Source organism: Manis pentadactyla, chromosome 12 (genome assembly GCF_030020395.1).
Source record: "Manis pentadactyla isolate mManPen7 chromosome 12, mManPen7.hap1, whole genome shotgun sequence".
Lineage (NCBI taxonomy): Eukaryota > Metazoa > Chordata > Mammalia > Pholidota > Manidae > Manis > Manis pentadactyla.
This window is the reverse complement of record NC_080030.1, coordinates 15,713,087-15,733,434: the sequence shown is the minus strand read 5'-3', so window position 1 is coordinate 15,733,434 and position 20,348 is coordinate 15,713,087. Positions and strand designations below refer to the sequence as shown.

At 40.2% G+C, this 20,348-nt stretch overlaps 1 protein-coding gene and 2 pseudogenes across 1 annotated transcript; 2 read left to right on the top strand and 1 right to left on the bottom strand.

Moving 5' to 3' along the window:
- The first annotated feature begins 3,296 nt into the window (after positions 1-3,296).
- On the top strand, positions 3,297-6,087 carry LOC118921117 (olfactory receptor 7E24-like). Its single transcript, XM_057489179.1, has 2 exons — positions 3,297-3,325; positions 5,133-6,087. The coding sequence occupies exons 1-2, from the start codon at positions 3,306-3,308 to the stop codon at positions 6,085-6,087; spliced, it is 975 nt and encodes a 324-aa protein (XP_057345162.1). The 5' UTR covers positions 3,297-3,305.
- A 9,927-nt stretch (positions 6,088-16,014) lies between these two features.
- LOC118921111 (protein TOPAZ1-like) lies at positions 16,015-18,541 on the bottom strand (annotated as a pseudogene).
- Positions 18,542-18,738: 197 nt separating this feature from the next.
- On the top strand, positions 18,739-20,147 carry LOC118920825 (putative gustatory receptor clone PTE01; annotated as a pseudogene).
- Positions 20,148-20,348: the final 201 nt, after the last annotated feature.

Genomic DNA, 20,348 nt, shown 5'->3' with positions numbered 1-20,348 from the left:
ATAAAGTATATGTCACTATATACTCAAATATCAATTAAATATATTCAAGTGTCAAAAACTTGTGGAGATTTTAAACAATGAAAATTTTAAAGGTGGGAGAAATAGAAAGGGAAGACTAATTTGCCATCATAGACTGAGACACGTACAGGATTCCACATTTATGATATCACGTCATGCCATGCTCTACTTCCCTGGGATGAGAAATGCTTTGATCTCTCTGCCATGTAACTAAATAAAAGCCATTAAGTATATCTTGAGGTTAAATTTATCAGTAACCTACTGCTGCAATAATAATTTTATTCTGATTAAAATTCCATAACAATACTAAGTGCCAAATTTCAGGGATATTATTCTTCCCATTTCTAGGTAAGAAATGCCATCAGAAACTGGTTGAGATATTTACACAGTCTCCAAATTTAGTGAAAGATGTTGGACTCAGTCTCCCTTTGTCCCAGATGGTTTCTCTTCTTGGGACCGACTGAAGTCACCTGCGAATCTGGGAATGGAAAAAGTGGTTCACTGGGGTCTGTCTGGCATGCCTATCATGGCTCATAGGGCTTCCAAGAATAGTAATATTTTTTCCATCTTACTTTGAAAATATGAGATATACAAATATTATTTCCTCTACAAGCTTAGAGTTTTAGGTGAGCCATCATGGAATAACGATTACTAGACAGACTTCAGGGATATACCTGATTCTATATTTCAGCTGTGAGAATAAGTAGTTGATTGTATCTGATTTTTTAAATGGGAAAATTATGCAGGCAACGAATAGCAGAATTAAATGTGCACTGATTTGAACAATCAAAAAACTATACTTCATATTTATACCATACACATTCTCACTTGTGTTATGTGGAGAGGTAAATGAATTTGCATAAAATTGTCATAATAAGGAAACAAGCTAAGTTTTCAGGAAGACCATTGAGACATTCCCTAGTTGTATATCCTCAACTGTAAATAAAAGTATTCATTTGACGAGGAAACAGTACTTCACAAATTTTAGAATTAGAAATGCATTTTGACATTTTTATCAATCCTAACACCACAGAAACATTGACAAGAGAATATACCTGTAAAATTCTAGGCACTGGTTGCCTTTGAGGGACACGTATATATAGGGGAAAGATCATGAAGGGGGTGCAAGAAAGCTGAAATTTTATTGGTAATATTTCAAATCTCTATAGAATAAACTATGAAGCACATATTACTGAATGCTCACATTTTGAATGTTTGATATGATGAGTGGGTTTTACTGATACTATTAAGAAATAGCATTAATGGAGGATTTACTAAGTGGTGGTATTCAAAGGCAGTGATTCTCAGCTCTCACTGTACATTAGATTTATGAACAGATTCACATATAGAGATTCTACTTTAACTGGTTTTAGGCTGCAGCCAGCACCACAGTATATTTTAAAAGATCCACAGTTAATTATAATGGTCGATTGGGAGTGACCATCAGTGGACTAAGCACTTTATATTTATTATTTCCTTTCATCTCTCAAATGATGCTATAAGCTGGGTTCCATTCTTACCTCCATTTACAATACAGGCTTTTGTTATATTATTCTCTGAATTACACTTTTTTTGCATTTTTTTTCAAATTAAATCACGTTGTTACCTGCCAGGACGAACTATGACCCGAGTTGCCTACAATTGAGAATTGTAGACCCCACGACCAGGAAGGACTGACATTGAAGTTCTCAATCTAGTTTAAGAAGGCTGGGATTCAGTCAGCTTTGGGACATGCCTTGGTTGTAAAATCTCACCTGTAAATAAGTGCTGCTTTCATGAGGAAACAATGCTCCACAAATTTTAGAATTAGAAATGTATTGAAACATTCTTTTAGGTTATCATTGACATATAATCTAATGAAGTTTTCCCATGAGCAACATTCTGGTTTCAATGTTCCCCCATGTTATCAAGTCCCCCCAACCGCACTCTAATCAGTGTTCATCAGCATAGTAAGATGCTGTAGAGTCATTACTGTCTTCTCCATGCTGTACTGCCTTCCCCATGACCCACCTATATAGTGAGTGCTAATTATACTGCCCCCCAAACCCTTTCTCCTTCCTTCCCTACCTAATATCCCCAACCCCTTCCATCTGGTAACCGCTAGTCCCTTCTTGGAGTCTGTGAGTTGGCTGCTGTTTTGTACCTTCAGTTTTGCTTGTTACACTCCACAAGTGAGTAAAGTCTTTTGGTACTTGACTTTCTCCATCTGGTTTATTCACTAAACATAATACCCTCTATCTCCATCAACATTGTTGCAAATGGTAGATTTGTTTTCTTCTCATGGCTTAATAGTATTCCATTGTGTATATGTACCATATCTTTATCCATTTATCTACTGATGGACACTTAGGTGCCTTCCATATCTTGGCTACTGTAAATAGGGCTGTGGTAAACATAGGGGTGCATAAGTCTTTTTGAATCTGGGATCTTGTTTTCTTTGGGTAAATCCCTAAGAGTTTAATTACTGGGTCAAATTGTATTTCTGCTTTCAGTTTTTTGAGGAACCTCCATATTGCTTTCCACAATGGTTGAACTAATTTACATTCCCACCAGCAGTGTAGGAGGGTTCCCCTTTCTCCACATTCTTTCCAGCATTTGTTGTTTCTTGTCTTTTGAATGTTGGACATCCTAACTGGTGTGAGGTGATATCTCATTGCATTTAAAATTTGCATTTCCCTGATAAGTAGTGATGTGGAGCATCTTTTCATGTGTCTGTTGGCCATTTGTATTTCTTCTTTGGAGAAGTGTCTGTGCAGATCCCCTGCCCATTTTTAATCGGGTCATTTTTTTTTTGGTGTTGAGGCATGTGCACTCTTTATATATTTTGGATGTTAACCCCTTATCAGATAGGTCATTTACTAATTTATTCTCCCTTACTGCAGGATGCCTTTTTGTTCTGCTGATGGTGTGCTTTGCTGTACAGAAGCTTTTTAGCTGGATTTAGTTCCACTTGTTCATTTTTGCTTTTGTTTCCCTTTCCCAAGAAGATGTGTTCAGGAAAATGTTGCTCATGTTTATATTCAACAGGTTTTTACCTATGTTTTCTTCCAAGTGTTTTATGGTTTCATGACTTAATTTATGTCTTTGATCCATTTTGAGTTTACTTTTGTGTATGGGGTTAGACAATAGTCCAGTTTCATTCTCTTGCATGTAGGTGTCCTGTTTTGCTACAGTCTTTGTAGAGGCTGCCGTTTCCTCATTGTATGTCCATGGCTCCTTTATTGTATATTAATTGGCCATGTATATGTGGGGTTATATCTGGGCTCTCTATTCTGTTCCATTGGTCTATGTATCTGTTCCTGTACCAGTACCAAATTATTTTCATTCTATGGCTTTGTAGTACAGCTCGAAGTTGGGAAGCATAATCCTGCCAACTTTTTTCTTCCTTCTCAGGATTGCTTTGGCTATTTAGGGTCTTTTGTGGTTCCATATGAATTTTAAAACTATTTGCTCTAGTTTGTTGAAGAATTCTGTTGGTATTTTTATTCGGATTGCATTGAATTTGTAGATTGCTTTAGGCAGGATTGCCATTTTGAGTACATCAGTTCTACTTTTGCATGAGCACGGGATGTATTTGCATTTACTGGTGTCTTCTTTAATTTCTCTCAGGAGTTTTTTGTAGTTTTCAGGGTATAGGTCTTTCACATCCTTGGGTAGGTTTATTGCTAGGTATTTTATTCCTTGTGATGCAACTGTAAAGGGAGTTGTTTTCCTGATTTCTCTTTCTGCTGGTTCATTGTTAGTGTACAGTAATGCAACAGATTTCTGTGTATTAATTTTGTATCCTGCAACCTTGCTGAATACAGTTATTAGTTCAAGTAGTTTTGGGGTGGATATTTAAGTGCTTCTAATGTACAATATCATGCCATCTGCAAACAAAAACTGTCTTTCTTTTGCTCTGGAGCAGCAGGTTGTGGGTATCTGTTATGTACAAGCAACTGGAAACTCAGTCTCTCCATGTATTCTGCCTGCCTTTGCTTTCCAATCCCACTAATCTTCTGAGCACCATTTAATGTAGGTTGGTGCTCCAGGAGCAGATCTCCAAGGATGGGTTTTCAGCAGTCCTGGATTTCTACTCCCTCCCCGCCCCATTTCTTTTTCTCCTGCCTGTGAGCTGGGGTGGGGGAGGGAGGGCTTGGGTCCTGCCAGATCATGGCATTGTTACTTTACCTTTTTCCATGAGCTCTTCTCTTTTCCCCAGATGTAGGCAGTCTGTTCTGCATTCTTTGGGTAGCTTTTTCAGCAGTAGTTGTATTTGCTGTACTTTTGTGTTATATGTGGTTTTGTGAAGAGGTTTCTGACTCATTTCTCACACCACCATCTTTTCCCCCTGCCACTCATGTTTAAATATTTCTATCAATGCAATATATAGCGGAGATTTAAAGAATGCAGAAAGCAGCCTCAAGCACAAAGGCTGTCCTTGACATGCTGTAGAGTTGATACAAACAGTGCTGTATATAAAACTTCATATTAGAATTAATGTTTACAAAAACTCTTAAACACAACTCACATATGTGGGTGAGCACTTAATTCCACTGAGGACAGATATCAGAAAACCAAATCATAATGAAAATCCATCTAGATAACTGTCATATCAAAATTCTAACTGATTAAACACATCTTGGCTTTCATTTAGAATTCAGGTAATATTACAGAGTGTTTTTAAATGCTCCAGATTAAGGAAATGTCTTGTAATGCAGTTGGATAAGTTAAAGTATATTTAATTGCTTCCTAATGTCTTTTAAGTGGAGTGAATTTTTTTTATCAGAGAATGATATTTTTATCCCATCTATTTTCTTCAAAGGAGGGTACAGATATGTAAGTGCAGTCATGAATGTATCAGCTCTAAATCATTTGCTCCTCTATCACACTTTAGCTCATTGTCTCTGAAGTGGGTGTAAATAGAAACAGGTCAATAGGCAATAAATCAATGAGGCAAGAGATCTAAAAGAAATGAGTTGGCCACCAGTGACAAATATTGCTCAAGGTCCTGCCGTGTATGATCTTCAGGGGTTGAAGTCTCTACTTTGATTTGCTTGAATTCAAAATGTAGATGGAGTGCTGGCTTCCTGTGTGCTTGTTTCATTCATTTCTGGCCTTTTTTTCCTTTCTAGGAGGTGTCTCAGCTACATGGGAACAAAGAATCTTACACATGTCACAGAATTCCTCCTCCTGGGCCTCTCAGATAATCCGGAACTGCAGCCCCTCTTCTTTGGCCTCTTCCTGTCCATGTACCTGGTCACTGTCCTGGGAAACCTGCTCATCATCCTGGCCGTCAGCTCTGACCCCCACCTCCACACCCCCATGTACTTCTTCCTCTCTATCCTGTCCTTGACTGACATTGGTTTGACCTCCACCACGGTCCCCAAGATGATTGTGGACAATCAAACTCTTAGCAGAGTCATCTCCTATGCAGGCTGCCTGACTCAGATGTCTATTTTTATTGTTTTTGGATGTATGGACAGCATACTCCTGACTGCCATGGCCTATGACCGATTTGTGGCCATCTGTCACCCCCTGCACTACCCAGTGATTATGAATCCCCGTTTCTGCACCCTGCTAGTTTTGGCATCATTTTTCATTAGCCTTTTGGACTCCCAGTTGCACAGTCTAATGGTGGTACAGCTCACCTTCTTTATAGATGTGGAAATACCTAATTTCTTCTGTGGCCCTTCTCCACTATTCAACATCGCTTGCTTTAAAATCCCCACCAAGACCATATTAATGTATTTTACTGGTGCTATTTTTGGTGGTGTTCCGTTGTCAGGGATCCTTTTATCTTACTATAAAATCGTTTCCTCCATTATGAGAGTCCCCTCGGCATGTGGGAAGTCCAAAGCTTTCTCCACCTGTGGCTCTCACTTGTTAGTTGTTTGCTTGTTTTATGGCACATGCCTTGGGGTGTTCTTCAGTTCGGCTGCCTCAGGGGCTCAAAGGAAGCGTGCAGTGGCCTCTCTGATGTACACAGTGGTCACCCCCATGCTGAACCCCTTCATCTACAGCCTGAGGAATAGGGATATGATGGGTGCACTGCAGAAGTTCATCAGGGGAGCTTCCAAATCTCAGTGACTGTGCCACCTTTCTCAGCATGCAGGTTGAAAAATTCAGTAAAGCCAAATAGCTGGAGCATGAAATTGTGCCCATTTGGTTACATGATTTTTGTGGTTCTTGTGCCTGTCAATACCCTCCGTGTTTCCTATGTGAGTATTGATTATTTGATCCATTATCAGCGGGATTGTGGCAGCTTTGTGGGAACCTATCCTCATACAATCAGTGCATGATTAAATCATTGTACAGGAGTGGAGCATTTTAATTTCTCATCTGTGACCCCGTCATTTTGGAGAAATGTACAACATAGGTTTTTTTTAATATTTACAATCCTGAACCCTTTGCAAAGTTCACAGCTATTCACATCCAAACAACTTTTGGATGCACGTTATGAGAAAGATTGCCCATAACTGGTTCTCATCTCTGGCTTTCTGTTACAATCACTGGGGAGCTTTAAAAGTATGGATGAATCCTCTTCACCATAGACCATGATTTCATTTGACTTAAGTGTAGCCTTAGCATGAGGATTTAAAAATGATCCCCGTTGGCTGTCATGTACAATCAAGGCTGGAAGTACTGATATAAGTACATGTTTGATCAGTGACATCTAGTGTGTTTGAATACTTTTCTGCTCATGGGTAGGTGGTGAAGTTCTCAAAGTGATCTAAGCTCACATGAGGGAAGACAGCAAGGTCCCCCTGGTGATGGGCAATGTGACTTTCCCCAACATCCTTGATATTTCTCTACCTACCTTTTCCTTGTGCACCCTGCAACTGCATATCTGTGTTGATAATGAGATGCTGTCCCCCTGTGTACTTTACTTCAGCAAAGGTAGCTACCTCCCTTCACTAGTAACACTACAGGGCTAAACTTGAAGATGTTCCTCCCTATTTCTTATCCTGAGAAATCAGCCTGTGCCTCTGATGTGTGTGCACTATGCGGGTACCCATCTTTCCTTTAGAGATGCTGCACATAGTTTGTTCAGCGAGCTGGGGCTCTCTGAAAACTTGTCTAATAAATAGTTTAATTTATTTGACCTTTGGCCAATAACTAAACTGTCTATCAAATTCATGATGAGGAACTTTCATACTGGAGAAGGGAACACCCTTTAAAATGGATAAAGCCATGCAGACCTAATAAGAACTATACCCAATCAAAAATGACCAAACTAGGGTTTTGATTCCTTTGTTTTTCATGAGGTGATATAAAAAGCTTTGGGTATGATCTTCTCTGGAAAAAATGGATAGGTCATGCCTACATTTCTGAAAGTCAAATAAATGGACAAAAGTTTTGGAATTTGCCAAGGTAATTGTGATGGCTCATTTAATGTTTCCGTTTGGCCCAACATTGGTGCCCAGATATTTGGCCAATTATTCTGGATGTTTCTGTGAAAGTGTTTTATGGCAGAGATTAGCATTTAGATAAAAGCAGTTTGAGTAAAGCTGAGAACCTGCTATAATAGGGGTGGGTCTTACCAAATCCGTTAAAGGCCTTCACAGATAAAAACTGATATGGGAGAGGAAGAAACCCTGTCAGCAGACTGCCCCTTGATTGAATTAGAACACTTCACTGTTTCCAGCCTGCTGGTCTACCCTGTAAAATTTGGGCTGGCTAACTCTCCACAACCCTGTGTACTAATTTCTTAAATCTCTCTTCTATTATATGTTTATATATATGTGTATATATATCTGTTCTCTGGAGATCCTAATTCAGCAAGGTTTCCTTTGACATCTCATTTTGTATTCTCCCGAGAGGTAAAACTCTGTTTCTTCTTTCTTCTAACTTTGAAGTTCAGAATGAATGCTACTAATACAAACACAATGCATGGGGAAAAGCCTAGATGGAAATATACCAGACAAGTCCACAGTAGCTATCTAGAATGTTGCTATTAACTTTGTTCGAAGGGAGGCATCACAGATAAAAGGAAGAGTATGGGATTTAAAGACACACTCCATCTTCATCTCAGCTAATATTTGGTACCTGTGGCACCTCAGTGCACTTCAGATTCCTCATTAGTGAACAGGCACTTTCTGGGATGGAGGACACATCTGCAAACTATAAGTCTGCTAATTGGTTAATCTCCAAAGTATATAAGGAACTCCGATGAATCATTAGTAAAAAAAACTAATAACCTTGTTAATGATCATGCTAAGGATGGAAGCACACATTACTCTAAAGAATGTATATACATGGATAACATGCATATTAAAAAGTACTCATTATCACTGTTTATCAGGGAAGTGCAAATTAAAACCACCCTGAGATGCACTTCACAGCTGTCAGGATGGTTATTATAAAAAAGAAAGGCCACAATTGTTGGCAAGGATGTGGAGAAATTGGAACCCTTGTACAATGTAAGTGCAAATTTTATTTATTATTTATTATTTATTTTGGTATCATTAATATGTAATTACATGAGCAGCATTGTGGTTACTAGATTCCCCTCATTATCAAGTTCCCGCCACATACCTCAGTACAGTCACTGTCCTTCTGTGTAGTAAGATGCTATAGAATCACTACTTGTCTTTTCTGTGCTCCATTGCCTTCCCCATGTCCCCCACTAAATTATGTGTGTTAATCATAATGCCCTTTATTCCCCTTCTCCCTCCCTTCCGAGCCCCTTTGCCCCCAGTCCCTTTCCCTTTTGTAACTGTTAGTCCATTCTTGGGTTCTGTGAGTCTGGTGCTGTTTTGTTCATTCAGTTTTTGCTTTGTTCTTATGCTCCACAGATGAGTGAGATCATTTAGTACATGTCTTTCTCCACCTTTTTTATTTAACTGAGCATAATACCCTCTAGCTCCATCCATGTTGCAAATGGTAGGATTTGTTTTCTTCTCATATCTGAGTAATATTAAATTGTGTATATGTACCACATCTTCTTTACCCATTCATCTACTGATGGACACTTATGTTGCTTCCATTTCTTGGCTATTATAAATAGTGCTGTGATAAACATAGGGGTGCATATGTCTTTTTGAGACTGGCTCCTGCATTCTTAGGGTAAATTTCTAAGAGTGGAATTACTGGGTCAAATGTTATTTGTATTTTAAGCATTTTAAGGAACCTCCTATTGTTTTCCACAATGGTTGAACTAATTTACATTCCGACCAGCAGTGCAGGAGGGTTCCCCTTTCTCAACATCCTCACCAACATTTGTTGTTCTTGTTCTTTTCTATGTTGGCCATCCTAACTGGTGTGAGGTGATATCTCATTGTGGTTTTAATTTGCATTTCCCTGATAATTAGTGATGTGGAGCATCTTTATATGTGCTTGTCACCCATATGAATTTCTTCTTTGAAGAATTGTCTGTTCATATCTTCTGCCACATCATATATGTATAATCAAGGTTTAGCCATGTTTTAATAGGGTTATTTGCTTTTTGGGTGTAGAGGCATATGAGTTCCTTATATATTTTGGATGTTAACCACTTATCAGATAAGTCATTTGCAAATATATTCTCCCATACTCTAGGATGGCTTTTTGTTCTGCTGATCGTGTCCTTGGCTGTATAGGAGCTTTTCAGCATGATGTAGCCCCAGTTGTTCATTTTTTATTTTGTTCCCCTTGCCTGAAGAGGTGCGTTTAGGAAAAATTTACCCATGTTTATATTCAAGAGGTTTTTGCCTATGTTTTCTTCTTAGAGTTTTATCATTTCATGACTTACATTCAGGTCTTTGTAAGTGTAAATTTTTTAAAATGTGGTAGTCACTATGCAAAACAGTATGAAGCTTCCTTAGAAAATTAAAAATAGAGCTCCACAGAATCCAGCATCCCACTTCTTGGTATATACACAAGAGAATCGAGATCAAGATATCTAAGTGATATTTGCATTCCTGTGTTCATTGCAGTACTAGCCAGAATAGCAAAGAACTGGGAACAGCCTAAACTCTACATGTCCATTGACAGACGAATAAATCAACTGTGATTACATATTATAATTTGTCCTGATTCAAAAAGGTGATTCTGCATTTACAACAACATGGGTAAACCCTGAAGACATTGTGCTCAATGAAATAAGCCAATCCCAGAGAGACTAATACTGCATGATTCCACATATATGATGTACCTAAAATAGTCAAATTCATAGAATCGTAGGGTGGAATGGTGGCTGCCATGGGCTGGCAGAAGAGGAGTTGGAGAGTTACCAATCAAATAGTATAAAGTTTCAGTCAAGGGAGGTGAATAAACTCTAGAGATCAGAAGTACAGCATTATGCCTACACTCAATGATAATTTATTACCAAATCTTGTTAAAATAGTATATCTTATGTTAAGCATTCTTTCCATGGTAAAAAGTTCGCCTTAGAGACAAAACTATGAAGCAGGAAAATGGAAATACTATTAGATTCTTTTTTTTTTTGGCTTCTACTTCATTATTTATTCATTTATTTATTTTGGCATCATTAAACTACAATTACATGAAGAATATTATGTTTACTAGGCTCGCCCCCCTTCACCAAGTCCCCCCTACATACCCCTTTGAAGAACCGACAGTTCTTCAAAGAAGAAAATCTCTATTCTGTTCCACTGGTCTGTGGTTCTGTTCTTGTGCCAGTACCAAATTGTCTTGATTACTGTGCCTTTGTAGTAGAGCTTAAAGTTGGGGAGCGAGTTCCCCCCACACACTTTATTTTTCCTTCTCAGGATTGCTTTGGCTATTTGGGGTCTTTGGCGGTTCCATATGAATTTTTGAACTATTTGTTCCAGTACATTGAAGAATGCTGTTGGTAATTTGATAGGGATTGCATCGAATCTGCATATTGCTTTGGGAAGGATGGCCATTTTGAGGATATTAATTCTTCCTACCCAAGAGCATGGGATGAGTTTCCATTTGTTAGTGTCCTCTTCAATTTCCCTTAAGAGTGTCTTACAGTTTTCAGGGTATAGGTGTTTCCCTTCCTTGGTTAGGTTTATTCCTAGGTATTTTATTCTTTTTGATGCTATTGTGAATGTAACTGTTTTCCTGATTTCTCTTTCTATTAGTTCATTGTTTGTGTACAAGAAAGCCACAGATTTCTGTGTGTTAATTTTGTATCCTGTAACTTTGCTGAATTCTGATATGAGTTCTAGTAGTTTTGCAGTAGAGTCTTTAGGGTTTTTTATGTACAATATCATGTCATCTGCAAGTAGTGACAGTTTGGCTTCTTTACCAATCTGGATTCCTTTTATTTCTTTGTTTGGTCTGATTGCCGTGGCTAGGACCTACGGTACTACATTGAATAAGTGGGGAGAGTGGGCATCCCTGTCTAGTTCCCGATCTCAGAGGAAAAGCTTTCAGCTTCTTGCTGTTCAGTATGATGTTAGCTGTGGGTTTATTATATATGGCCTTTATTATGTTGAGGTACTTGCCCTCTATGCCCATTTTGTTGAGAGTTTTTATCATGAATGGATGCTGACTTTTGTCGAATGCTTTTTCAACATCTATGGAGATGATCATGTGGTGTTCGTCCTTCTTTTTTTGATGTGGTGGATGATGTTGATGGATTTTTGAATGTTGCACCATCCTTGCCTCCCTGGGATGAATCCCACTTGGTCCTGATGTATGATCCTCTTGATGTAGTTTTGAATTCGGTTTGCTAATATTTTGTTGAGTATTTTTGCATCTACGTTCATCGGGGATATTGGTCTGTAGTTTTCTTTTTTGGTGGGGTGTTTGCCTGGTTTTGTTATTAGGGTGATGTTGGCTTCATAGAATGAGTTGGGAGTATTCCCTACTCTTCTATTTTTTGGAAAACTTTAAGGACAATGGGTGTTATGTCTTCTCTGTGTGTCTGATAAAAATCTGAGCTATATCCTTCTGGCCTGGGCGTTTTGTTCTTTCGTGGTTTTTTGATTACCGATTCAGTTTCACTGCTGGTAATTGGTCTGTTTAGATTTTCTGTTTCTTTCTGTGTCAGTCTTGGTAGGTTGTACTTTTCTGGGAAATTGTCCATTTCTCCTAGATTTCCCAGCTTGTTAGCATATAGGTTTTCATAGTATTCTCTAGTAATTCTTTGTATTTCTGTGGGGTCCGTCGTGATTTTTTCTTTCTCATTTCTGATCCTGTTGATTTGTGTTGACTCTCTTTTCTTCTTTATAAGTCTGGCTAGAGGCTTATCTATTTTGTTTATTTTCTCGAAGAAACAGCTCTTGGTTTCATTGATTTTTTCTACTGTTTTATTCTTCTCAATTATATTTATTTTTCTCTGATCTTTATTATGTCCCTCCTTCTGCTGATCTTAGGCCTCATTTGTTCTTCTTTTTCCAGTTTCAATAATTGTGACATTAGACCACTCATTTGGTATTGTTCTTCCTTTTTTAAATATGTTTGGATTGCTGTATACTTTCTTCTTAAGACTGCTTTTGCTGTGTCCCACAGAAGTTGGGGCTTAGTGTTGTTGTTGTCATTTGTTTCCATATATTGCTGGATCTCCATTTTGATTTGGTCATTGATCCATTGATTATTTAGGAGCGTGTTGTTAAGCCTGCACGTGTTTGTGAGCCTTTTTGCTTTTTTTGTACAGTTTATTTCTAGTTTTATGCCTTTGTGATCTGGAAAGTTGGTTGGTAGGGTTTCAACCTTTTGGATTTTATTAAGGCTCTTTTTGTGGCCCAGTATGTGGTCTATTCTGGAGAATGTTCCATGTGCACTTGAGAAGAATGTGTATCCTGTTGCTTTTGGATGTAGAGTTCTGTAGATGTCTATTAGGTAAATCTGCTCTACTGTGTTGTTCAGTGCTTCCATGTCCTTACTTATTTTCTCCCCGATGAATCTATCCTTTGGTGTGAGTGGTGTGTTGAAGTCTCCTAGAATGAATGCATTGCAGTCTATTTCCCCCTTTAGTTCTGTTAGTATTTGTTTCACATATGCTGGTGCTCCTGTGTTGGGTGCATATATATTTAGAATGGTTATATCCTCTTATTGGACTGATCCCTTTATCATTATGTAGTGTCCTTTTTTATCTCTTGTTACTTTCTTTGTTTTGAAGTCTATTTTGCCTGATATTAGTACTGCAACCCCTGCTTTCCTCTTGCTGTTGTTTGCCTGATATATGTTTTTCCATCCCTTGACTTTTAGTCTGTACATGTCTTTGGGTTTGAGGTGAGTTTCTTGTAAGCAGCATATACATGGGTCTTGCTTTTTTATCCATTCTGTTACTCTGTGTCTTTTGATTGTTGCATTCAGTCCATTAATATTTAGGGTGACTATTGAAAGATATGTACTTATTGCCATTGCATGCTTTAAATTCGTGGTTACCAAAGGATCAAGGTTAGCCTCTTTAGTATCTTACTGCCTCACGTAGCTCACTTATTGAGCTGTTATGTACACTGTCTCGAGATTCTTTCTTCTCTCCCTTCTTATTCCTCCTCTTCCATTCTTACTATTTTGGGTGTTTTTTTCTGTGCTCTTTCTAAGAGTGCTCCCATCTAGAGCAGTCCCTGTAAGATGTCCTGTAGAGGTGGTTTGTGGGAAGCAAATTCCCTCATTTTTGTTTGAGAATTGTTTAATCCCACCATCATATTTAAATGATAGTCGTGCTGGATACAGTATCCTTGGTTCAAGGCCCTTCTGTTTCATTGCATTAAATATATCATGCCATATTCTTCTGGCCTCTAGGGTTTCTGTTGAGAAGTCTGACGTTAGCCTGATGTGTTTTCCTTTATAGGTGACCTTTTTTTCTCTAGCTGCCTTTAAAACTCTTTCCTTGTCCTTGATCTTTGGCATTTTAATTATTATGTGTCTTGGTGTTGTCCTCCTTGGATCCTTTCTGTTGGGGGTTCTGTGTATTTCCGTGGTCTGTTCGATTATTTCTTCCCCCAGTTTTGGAGAGTTTTCAGCAATTATTTCTTCCAAGATACTTTCCATCCCTTTTCCTCTCTCTTCTTCTTCTGGTACCCCTATAATACGGATATTGTTCCTTTTGGATTGGTCACACAGTTCTCTTAATATTGTTTCATTCCTGTAGATTCTTTTATCTCTCTCTATGTCAGCTTCTATGCGTTCCTGTTCCCTGGTTTCAATTCCATCAGTGGCCTCTTGCATTCTATCCATTCTGCTTGTAAACCCTTCCAGAGTTTGTTTCATTTCTGTAATCTCCTTTCTGGCATCTGTGATCTCCCTCCGGACTTCATCCCATTTCTCTTGCGTATTTCTCTCCATCTCTGTCAGCATGTTTATGATTTTTGTTTTGAATTCTTTGTCAGGAAGACTGGTTAGGTCTGTCTCCTTCTCTGGTGTTATCTCTGTGATCTTTGTCTGCCTGTAGCTTTGCCTTTTCATGGTGATAGGAATAGTTTGCAGAGCTGGGACGAGTGACGGCTGGAAGAACCGCCCTTCTTGTTGGTTTGTGGCCCTCCTCTCCTGGGAGAACAGCGACCTCTAGTGGCTTGTGCTGGGCAGCTGCACACAGACAGGGTTTCTGCTTCCTTCCCAGCTGCTATGGATTTTGTGTCCACTGTTGCTGTGGGCGTGGCCTGACTCGGGCTCCTGCTCCAAAGTGGTGGAGTCGCATTGGAGGGGTAGCGTCCCGACGGCTATTTATCTCCGTAAGGGGCCTCCCTGCTCCCTGCAGCCCAGGGTATTAGGGTGCCCAGAGATCCCCGGATTCCCTGCCTCTGAATTAAGTGTCCTGCCCTGCCCATTTAAGACTTCCAAAAAGCACCTGCAAAAACAAAACAACGACCACAAAAAAAAAAGAAAATTTTTAATTAAATAAATAAAAATATAAATAAAAAATGGCCGCTTGTTTTTCTTTATTCACCGGCGCCAGCCTCAAGCATCGGTCTTGCTGCCCTTTTTCCCTAGTATTGGGGTCCCTATCCCTTTAAACTTCCAAAAAGCGCTCGCCAATACAAAACAGAAAAAAAAAATGGCCGCTTGCTTTTCTTATGTCCTCCATCGCCAGGCCTTCAGTACCCTCTCACCATTCTTGCTGCCATATTTCCCTAGTATCCAGGGCCCCGTGCATGCTCTGTGTCTGCGCTCTGGTATGGATGGCTGGGGCTGGGTGTTCAGCAGTCCTGGGCTCCATCTCCCTCCTGCTCTGCCTATTGTTCTCCTGCCAGGAGCTGGGGGGAGGGGCGCTCTGGTCTCGCCGGGCCGGGGCTTGTATCTTACCGCCTTTATGAGGCACTGGGTTCTTGCAGGTGTGGATGTGGTCTGGATGTTGTCCTGTGTCCTCTGGTCTTTATTCTAGGAAGAGTTGTCTTTGTTCTATTTTCATGGATATATGTTGTTTTGGGAGGAGATTTCCGCTGCTCCACTCATGCTGCCATCTTGGCTCAACCCCTTCGGATTATTATTCTTAATGGTGAATATACTAATCTTTATCACATTCATCCAAAGTATATGGTGATTGGATGGGTGGCTTCATTTTTAATGGACATCTGACAAAACATTTTCTTTTTTTCCCTGGACAACTGGATACTGAGTACTTGGAGGGAAATGACTGAGTCACATTCATTCCTGATTCCCCAGAGCTTGCATCATCTTTGGAACAGTGCTGGCAACAACAATAACAAAAAGTTAAATACTGATTAAATCCTTCCTTGGTTCACAGAAACAAAGCATAGTACTTACGGATTGCATACACTGCTTCTTTTCTGTTTTTCTCTTTATTTCAGGGGTGACCCTCAGGACAAGAGGTGCAGTGAAATGGTACTGGTTTGTGTCTATGCCAGGAAACCAAAGACTAATGACAACTAGTGAGGGTAACTGGTACATCGAATAAACACCTTCTGATTATAAACATGTTACTTTAATTGAGAATGCAGATAATATAGTTCCACTGTATTGGATGACAGAAGGCTGCTTCTTTCATTAAAACATCATTTCACTGGAATTATTCTTTTTCCTTGAGGGGGAAGAACACTTCTTATTCAATGTGTTTCCTTAAAAAAGCAGGCTTGTATTTTATTGCCTTTTATTTTCAACATTGATTACTTGAACTTAAAAAAATGCCTTTATTAACTAATGGTTCCTGAAAAGCCAGACCTACCCAGTCCACTTCATATTCTCTTTTAACTATTTCAGGGCAGAACAATGTTCCAAATTATAAACCTGTTCCTTATTAACATTGACGATCATGTGTTTAATGAAAAGCTTTGGATCCAATATACGAGCAGCCATTATTAATCTTTCCACTGCAGCTTAGTAATCATCCTTGCTCCAAGATTTGTTTTCTTCACATCTTTTCAAAACTATCTGCAGCATCTGTGTTCCAGGACTCTGAATACTACTAGCATTAGATACTAGGAAGATTTCAATAGCTAAAAGCATTTCAATCTCAGATAAATAAGATGGCATCAATAGAAGTTTTCGGTATCAATTTCCCTCCAGTGGTGGGTAGAAACCCATTGAAAGAGCACTTTTGTAGTGGGCTCTGGCTTTGAGCCATAAACAACTTCTTCCTAAAGAAGTAATCTTCTAAGAAAGGAAAAATCAATAGGGATGCTCTTTGAAATCATGAATTCTGCTACAGAAGATGACATACCAAGATTGTTGCTTTCTATATAGGCATCTAGAAGTTTATTAAAAAGAAAGCTAACTGTGAGACCTCCACAGTTTCTTGAGAATTTTGAAAACCTGGTAAATTTTCCAAAGCTTCAAATGTCTGTCTGTAAAGGCTCTTGGCTAAGAATTCGTATGCAATTGTACAGAGCAGATTATGTCGATTGAGTACATCCAGTCTGTCACAAGGCCACAGTGGTGTACTGATTATCCATTCTGACTCCCTTAGTACCCAAATGGCACCATCTAGGCTTCCACTGTTTAGAAAAATTTCTGCTGCAATATTCACAATTTGACATCTTGGTGCTAACTTCTCGGGTCCTGTAAGTTCTTTTAAACTTGTAAAATGTATTTTTAATTCATAAAGTTTATCTAAGATGTTCCCTTGGACCACTGCAACAGCTTGTGATAGAAATACATAACACTGATTCCGATTCTTCCCAGAAAAGCTTTATCTACTTCACAGTTTTGTGAACCTTTGGTAACTGTTTCAGCAAATTCACAAAATGGTAACACTTGGTCTCTCGTCTTCACAGTCTTTTGTTAGTGTTTCAGCAATACAAGCACAAATCTTTGGAAATCTGCAAAGTTTTCACAGCTCATTTTTATGTTAATGTATAAACTTCCTGATTTGTTCCAGTCACCTTTTTCTTTACAATGCTCTATTTCATTCAAGGCTGAATCTAAATCACACTTCCAGTTCTTTTTAAATTGCCTCACTTGCAACCTGGATTCCAAATCCAGATCTGCAGTTATTTCTTGTTTGGAAGCCTGTACTTGGTATAAAAGCTTAACAATGTAGTTAAGGTGTTCTGGGTCAAACACCATCCCGGCTTCAATAAGCTTGCAAAGGATATCAATTAAAGGAGGCACAGCATTCCTTAATGTCATAGTTGCCACATGCTCAAATATTTCTAGAAATATTTTCAGAGCAGGCAGCATTTTAACCATTATGCTGAGGTTCACTACCTGAAATACTTCTTTCAATAAACAATGTTTGAGTAAAGAATTTAGAAGATCATTTAGCACTTGTAAATCAAAGTGTATACCTGGAGGAAACTTTCTGTAGTACTCTATAAATATATTTACTGCACGTTGCAGCAAACACAGCTCATTGATACTTATGTGCTTCTTAAACACATCCATGCAAACCTTTTCATCCCCTTGCTCAGGCACATGAGCAAACTTGCATTGTGATCACTCACAGCCATGTAATGTATTAAAATGAAATTTGCAATACCTATGAGGTATCATCAACCCTAGGGGTTTCTGAAACACCCCTACATTTTTTTTCCCTCTTGACTATCTCATAAGTTTCAGAATTCTGCAGCTTTAGAAGAGAATGTGTTCCTGGAAATCTGAAATCATTCATCCAGGGTTTCAGTAATGTGTGTTCTTGATGAGCATTTCGATTCAGCGGTGGCACTGATAAGCACAGAGGTTTTGGGCCCAGCACTGCTAATTCACATTCACCATCCATAATATCTGTACTTTGAGAATCTTTGCTTTTGCAAACTTCATAACTATTTTCTTATTCTTCTTTAAGAGTTACCTTGTCTGAAAATCTACTCTTTTCATCCAAGTCTGAAACTGTTATCTTTTCACTGAAGTCACCTAGCGTTTCATTTTCAGAGGTCTCATCCGTAACTTCTCCTAAAGAAATGTTTGTACCTTTGGAATCATGTTTTAACTCATTTGCTGCTGAGAAGGAAGCACAGATCTCTGACCTCATCAATCCAGGATCCAGTACAGGAACTTCTCTTGGCTCTTGGTCCTCCATTTGGCACATTGAAAGTACTCTACTTGGTGATAAGTTGTAAGTTCTTGTAACACTCAAGTTATTGCTCGGTTCTTTTATTTCTGGAAGTTCCATGTGCTTGGAGTCTGTTGACTGATGCTCCTCAGCAATGCTGGGCTCCTGGCTTATCATGGGGATCTCTGCAGTAAGTAAGAATTCCCCTTCACTGGAGACTCCAAAGAGATCAGGTCAGTCCCTGGCTGTGGATCATCCCTTGAAAATTCAGTAACTTTTCTTTTTTCCGTGGCCGACTGGCCCTTCTCTCCTCTCCCGGACGCCCGGCTGACCATTCTCCTCTTCTGCGAGCTCCCCTCGCGCTCCACGGCCCCAGGGCCTCCCGCCTTGCCAGGGCCCAGCGGCTGGCCTCGTTTCCTTGGGCTCCTCACATGACCTCCACGTCCCAGGGCCGGCGCGGGCCCGAGAGGGAGGCCGCGGGTTTCCGCCCCCGGATGCCGCCCTGCCAGCCAAGGGCAACCGCTTCCGTGCGAAGGTGGCACCCGCACCAACCACTCTGTCCCACGCTGCCCACCGCCTCAGGTCGGGCCCGGAAGCGGAAGTGGGGCACGCGCGGCCCACCAGCCTTGCATTTTATGGTATTCTCCAGGATTGCTCATTTATCCCTGAATGTCCTCTTTTCTTCTGATATTCTATATCTGAGTTTCTCTAATGTAAGTGTGTATAAAAGGGTGGACAGGCTCAGAAACCAGTGAGGAAACAGTGCTAAGAAAATCGGGTTACAGACACTGAGCAATACTGCTGAAGGGAAGGGAGAATGTGACCCCACGTGTGGACACTTTACTTGTGAACTGCTTGCACGCAAACCATGGGCACAGGCCCAGGTACCCACTTACCTGCTTCTTTTCTCCCAACACTCTTTTCTTTTTCAAAAGGTGTCCAAGCTCCACAGAACCACAAAACCTAACACGTGTCTCAGAATTCCTCCTCCTGGGCCTGTCAGATGATCGGGAATGGCAGCCTGTCCTCTTCGGGCTGTTCCTGTACATGTACCTGGTCACCGTGCTTGGGAACCTGCTCATCATCCTGGCCGTCGGCTCTGACCCCCACCTCCACACCCCCATGTACTTCTTCCTCTGCTACCTATTCTTGGCTGAACTCAGGTTCACCTCAACCACGATCCCCAAGATGATAGCGGACACCCAAACCCACAGCGGAGTCATCTCCTATGCAGGCTGCCTGATGCCGATGTCTTTTTTTTTTTTTTATGTGTTTGGACAGTCTTCTCTTGGGTGTGATGGCCTATGACCGGCTGGTGGCCATCTGTCATCCCCTGCACTACACGGCCATCATGAACCCCCGCCTCTGTGGCTTGTTGGTGTCGGCATCAGTTTTCACCAGCCTTCTGGTCTCCCAGATGCACAATTCGATCATCTAACAGCTCACCTATTTCAAGGATGTGGAAATTGCTCATTTCTTCTGTGACCCTTCTCAACTCCTCAACCTCACCTCTTCCGACACCTCCACCAATAACATAGTCATGTATCTTGTTGGTGCCATCTCCGGGTTTCTCCCTATCTCCGGGATCCTGTTCTCCTACAACAAAATTGTCTCCTCTGTTCTGAGAGTCCCCTCAGCAGGTGGGAAGCACAAAGCCTTCTCCACCTGTGGCTCTCACCTGTCAGTCGTGTGCTTATTTTATGGCACTGGTGTTGGGGTGTACCTCAGTTCAGCTGTCTCACTTTCTCCCAGGAACAATGCGGTGGCCTCGGTGGTGTACACTGTGGTCACCCCCATGCTGAACCCCTTCATCTACAGCCTGAGGAACACGGATATCTAGACGGCCATGTGGAAGCTCTTCAGCAAAAGAGTCTAATCTCAGCCCTCATGCCATTAATTTGAAGATGCATTGGTAAATGCAGAAAGCCAAATACCTACACCTACCAGTTATTTCTCACTCATCACATCATTCTGTCAGAGCATGTGAGTTCCACCTCGTCTTGCTTAAAACCTGAATATTGCTTCCATTGGTACATCTTTA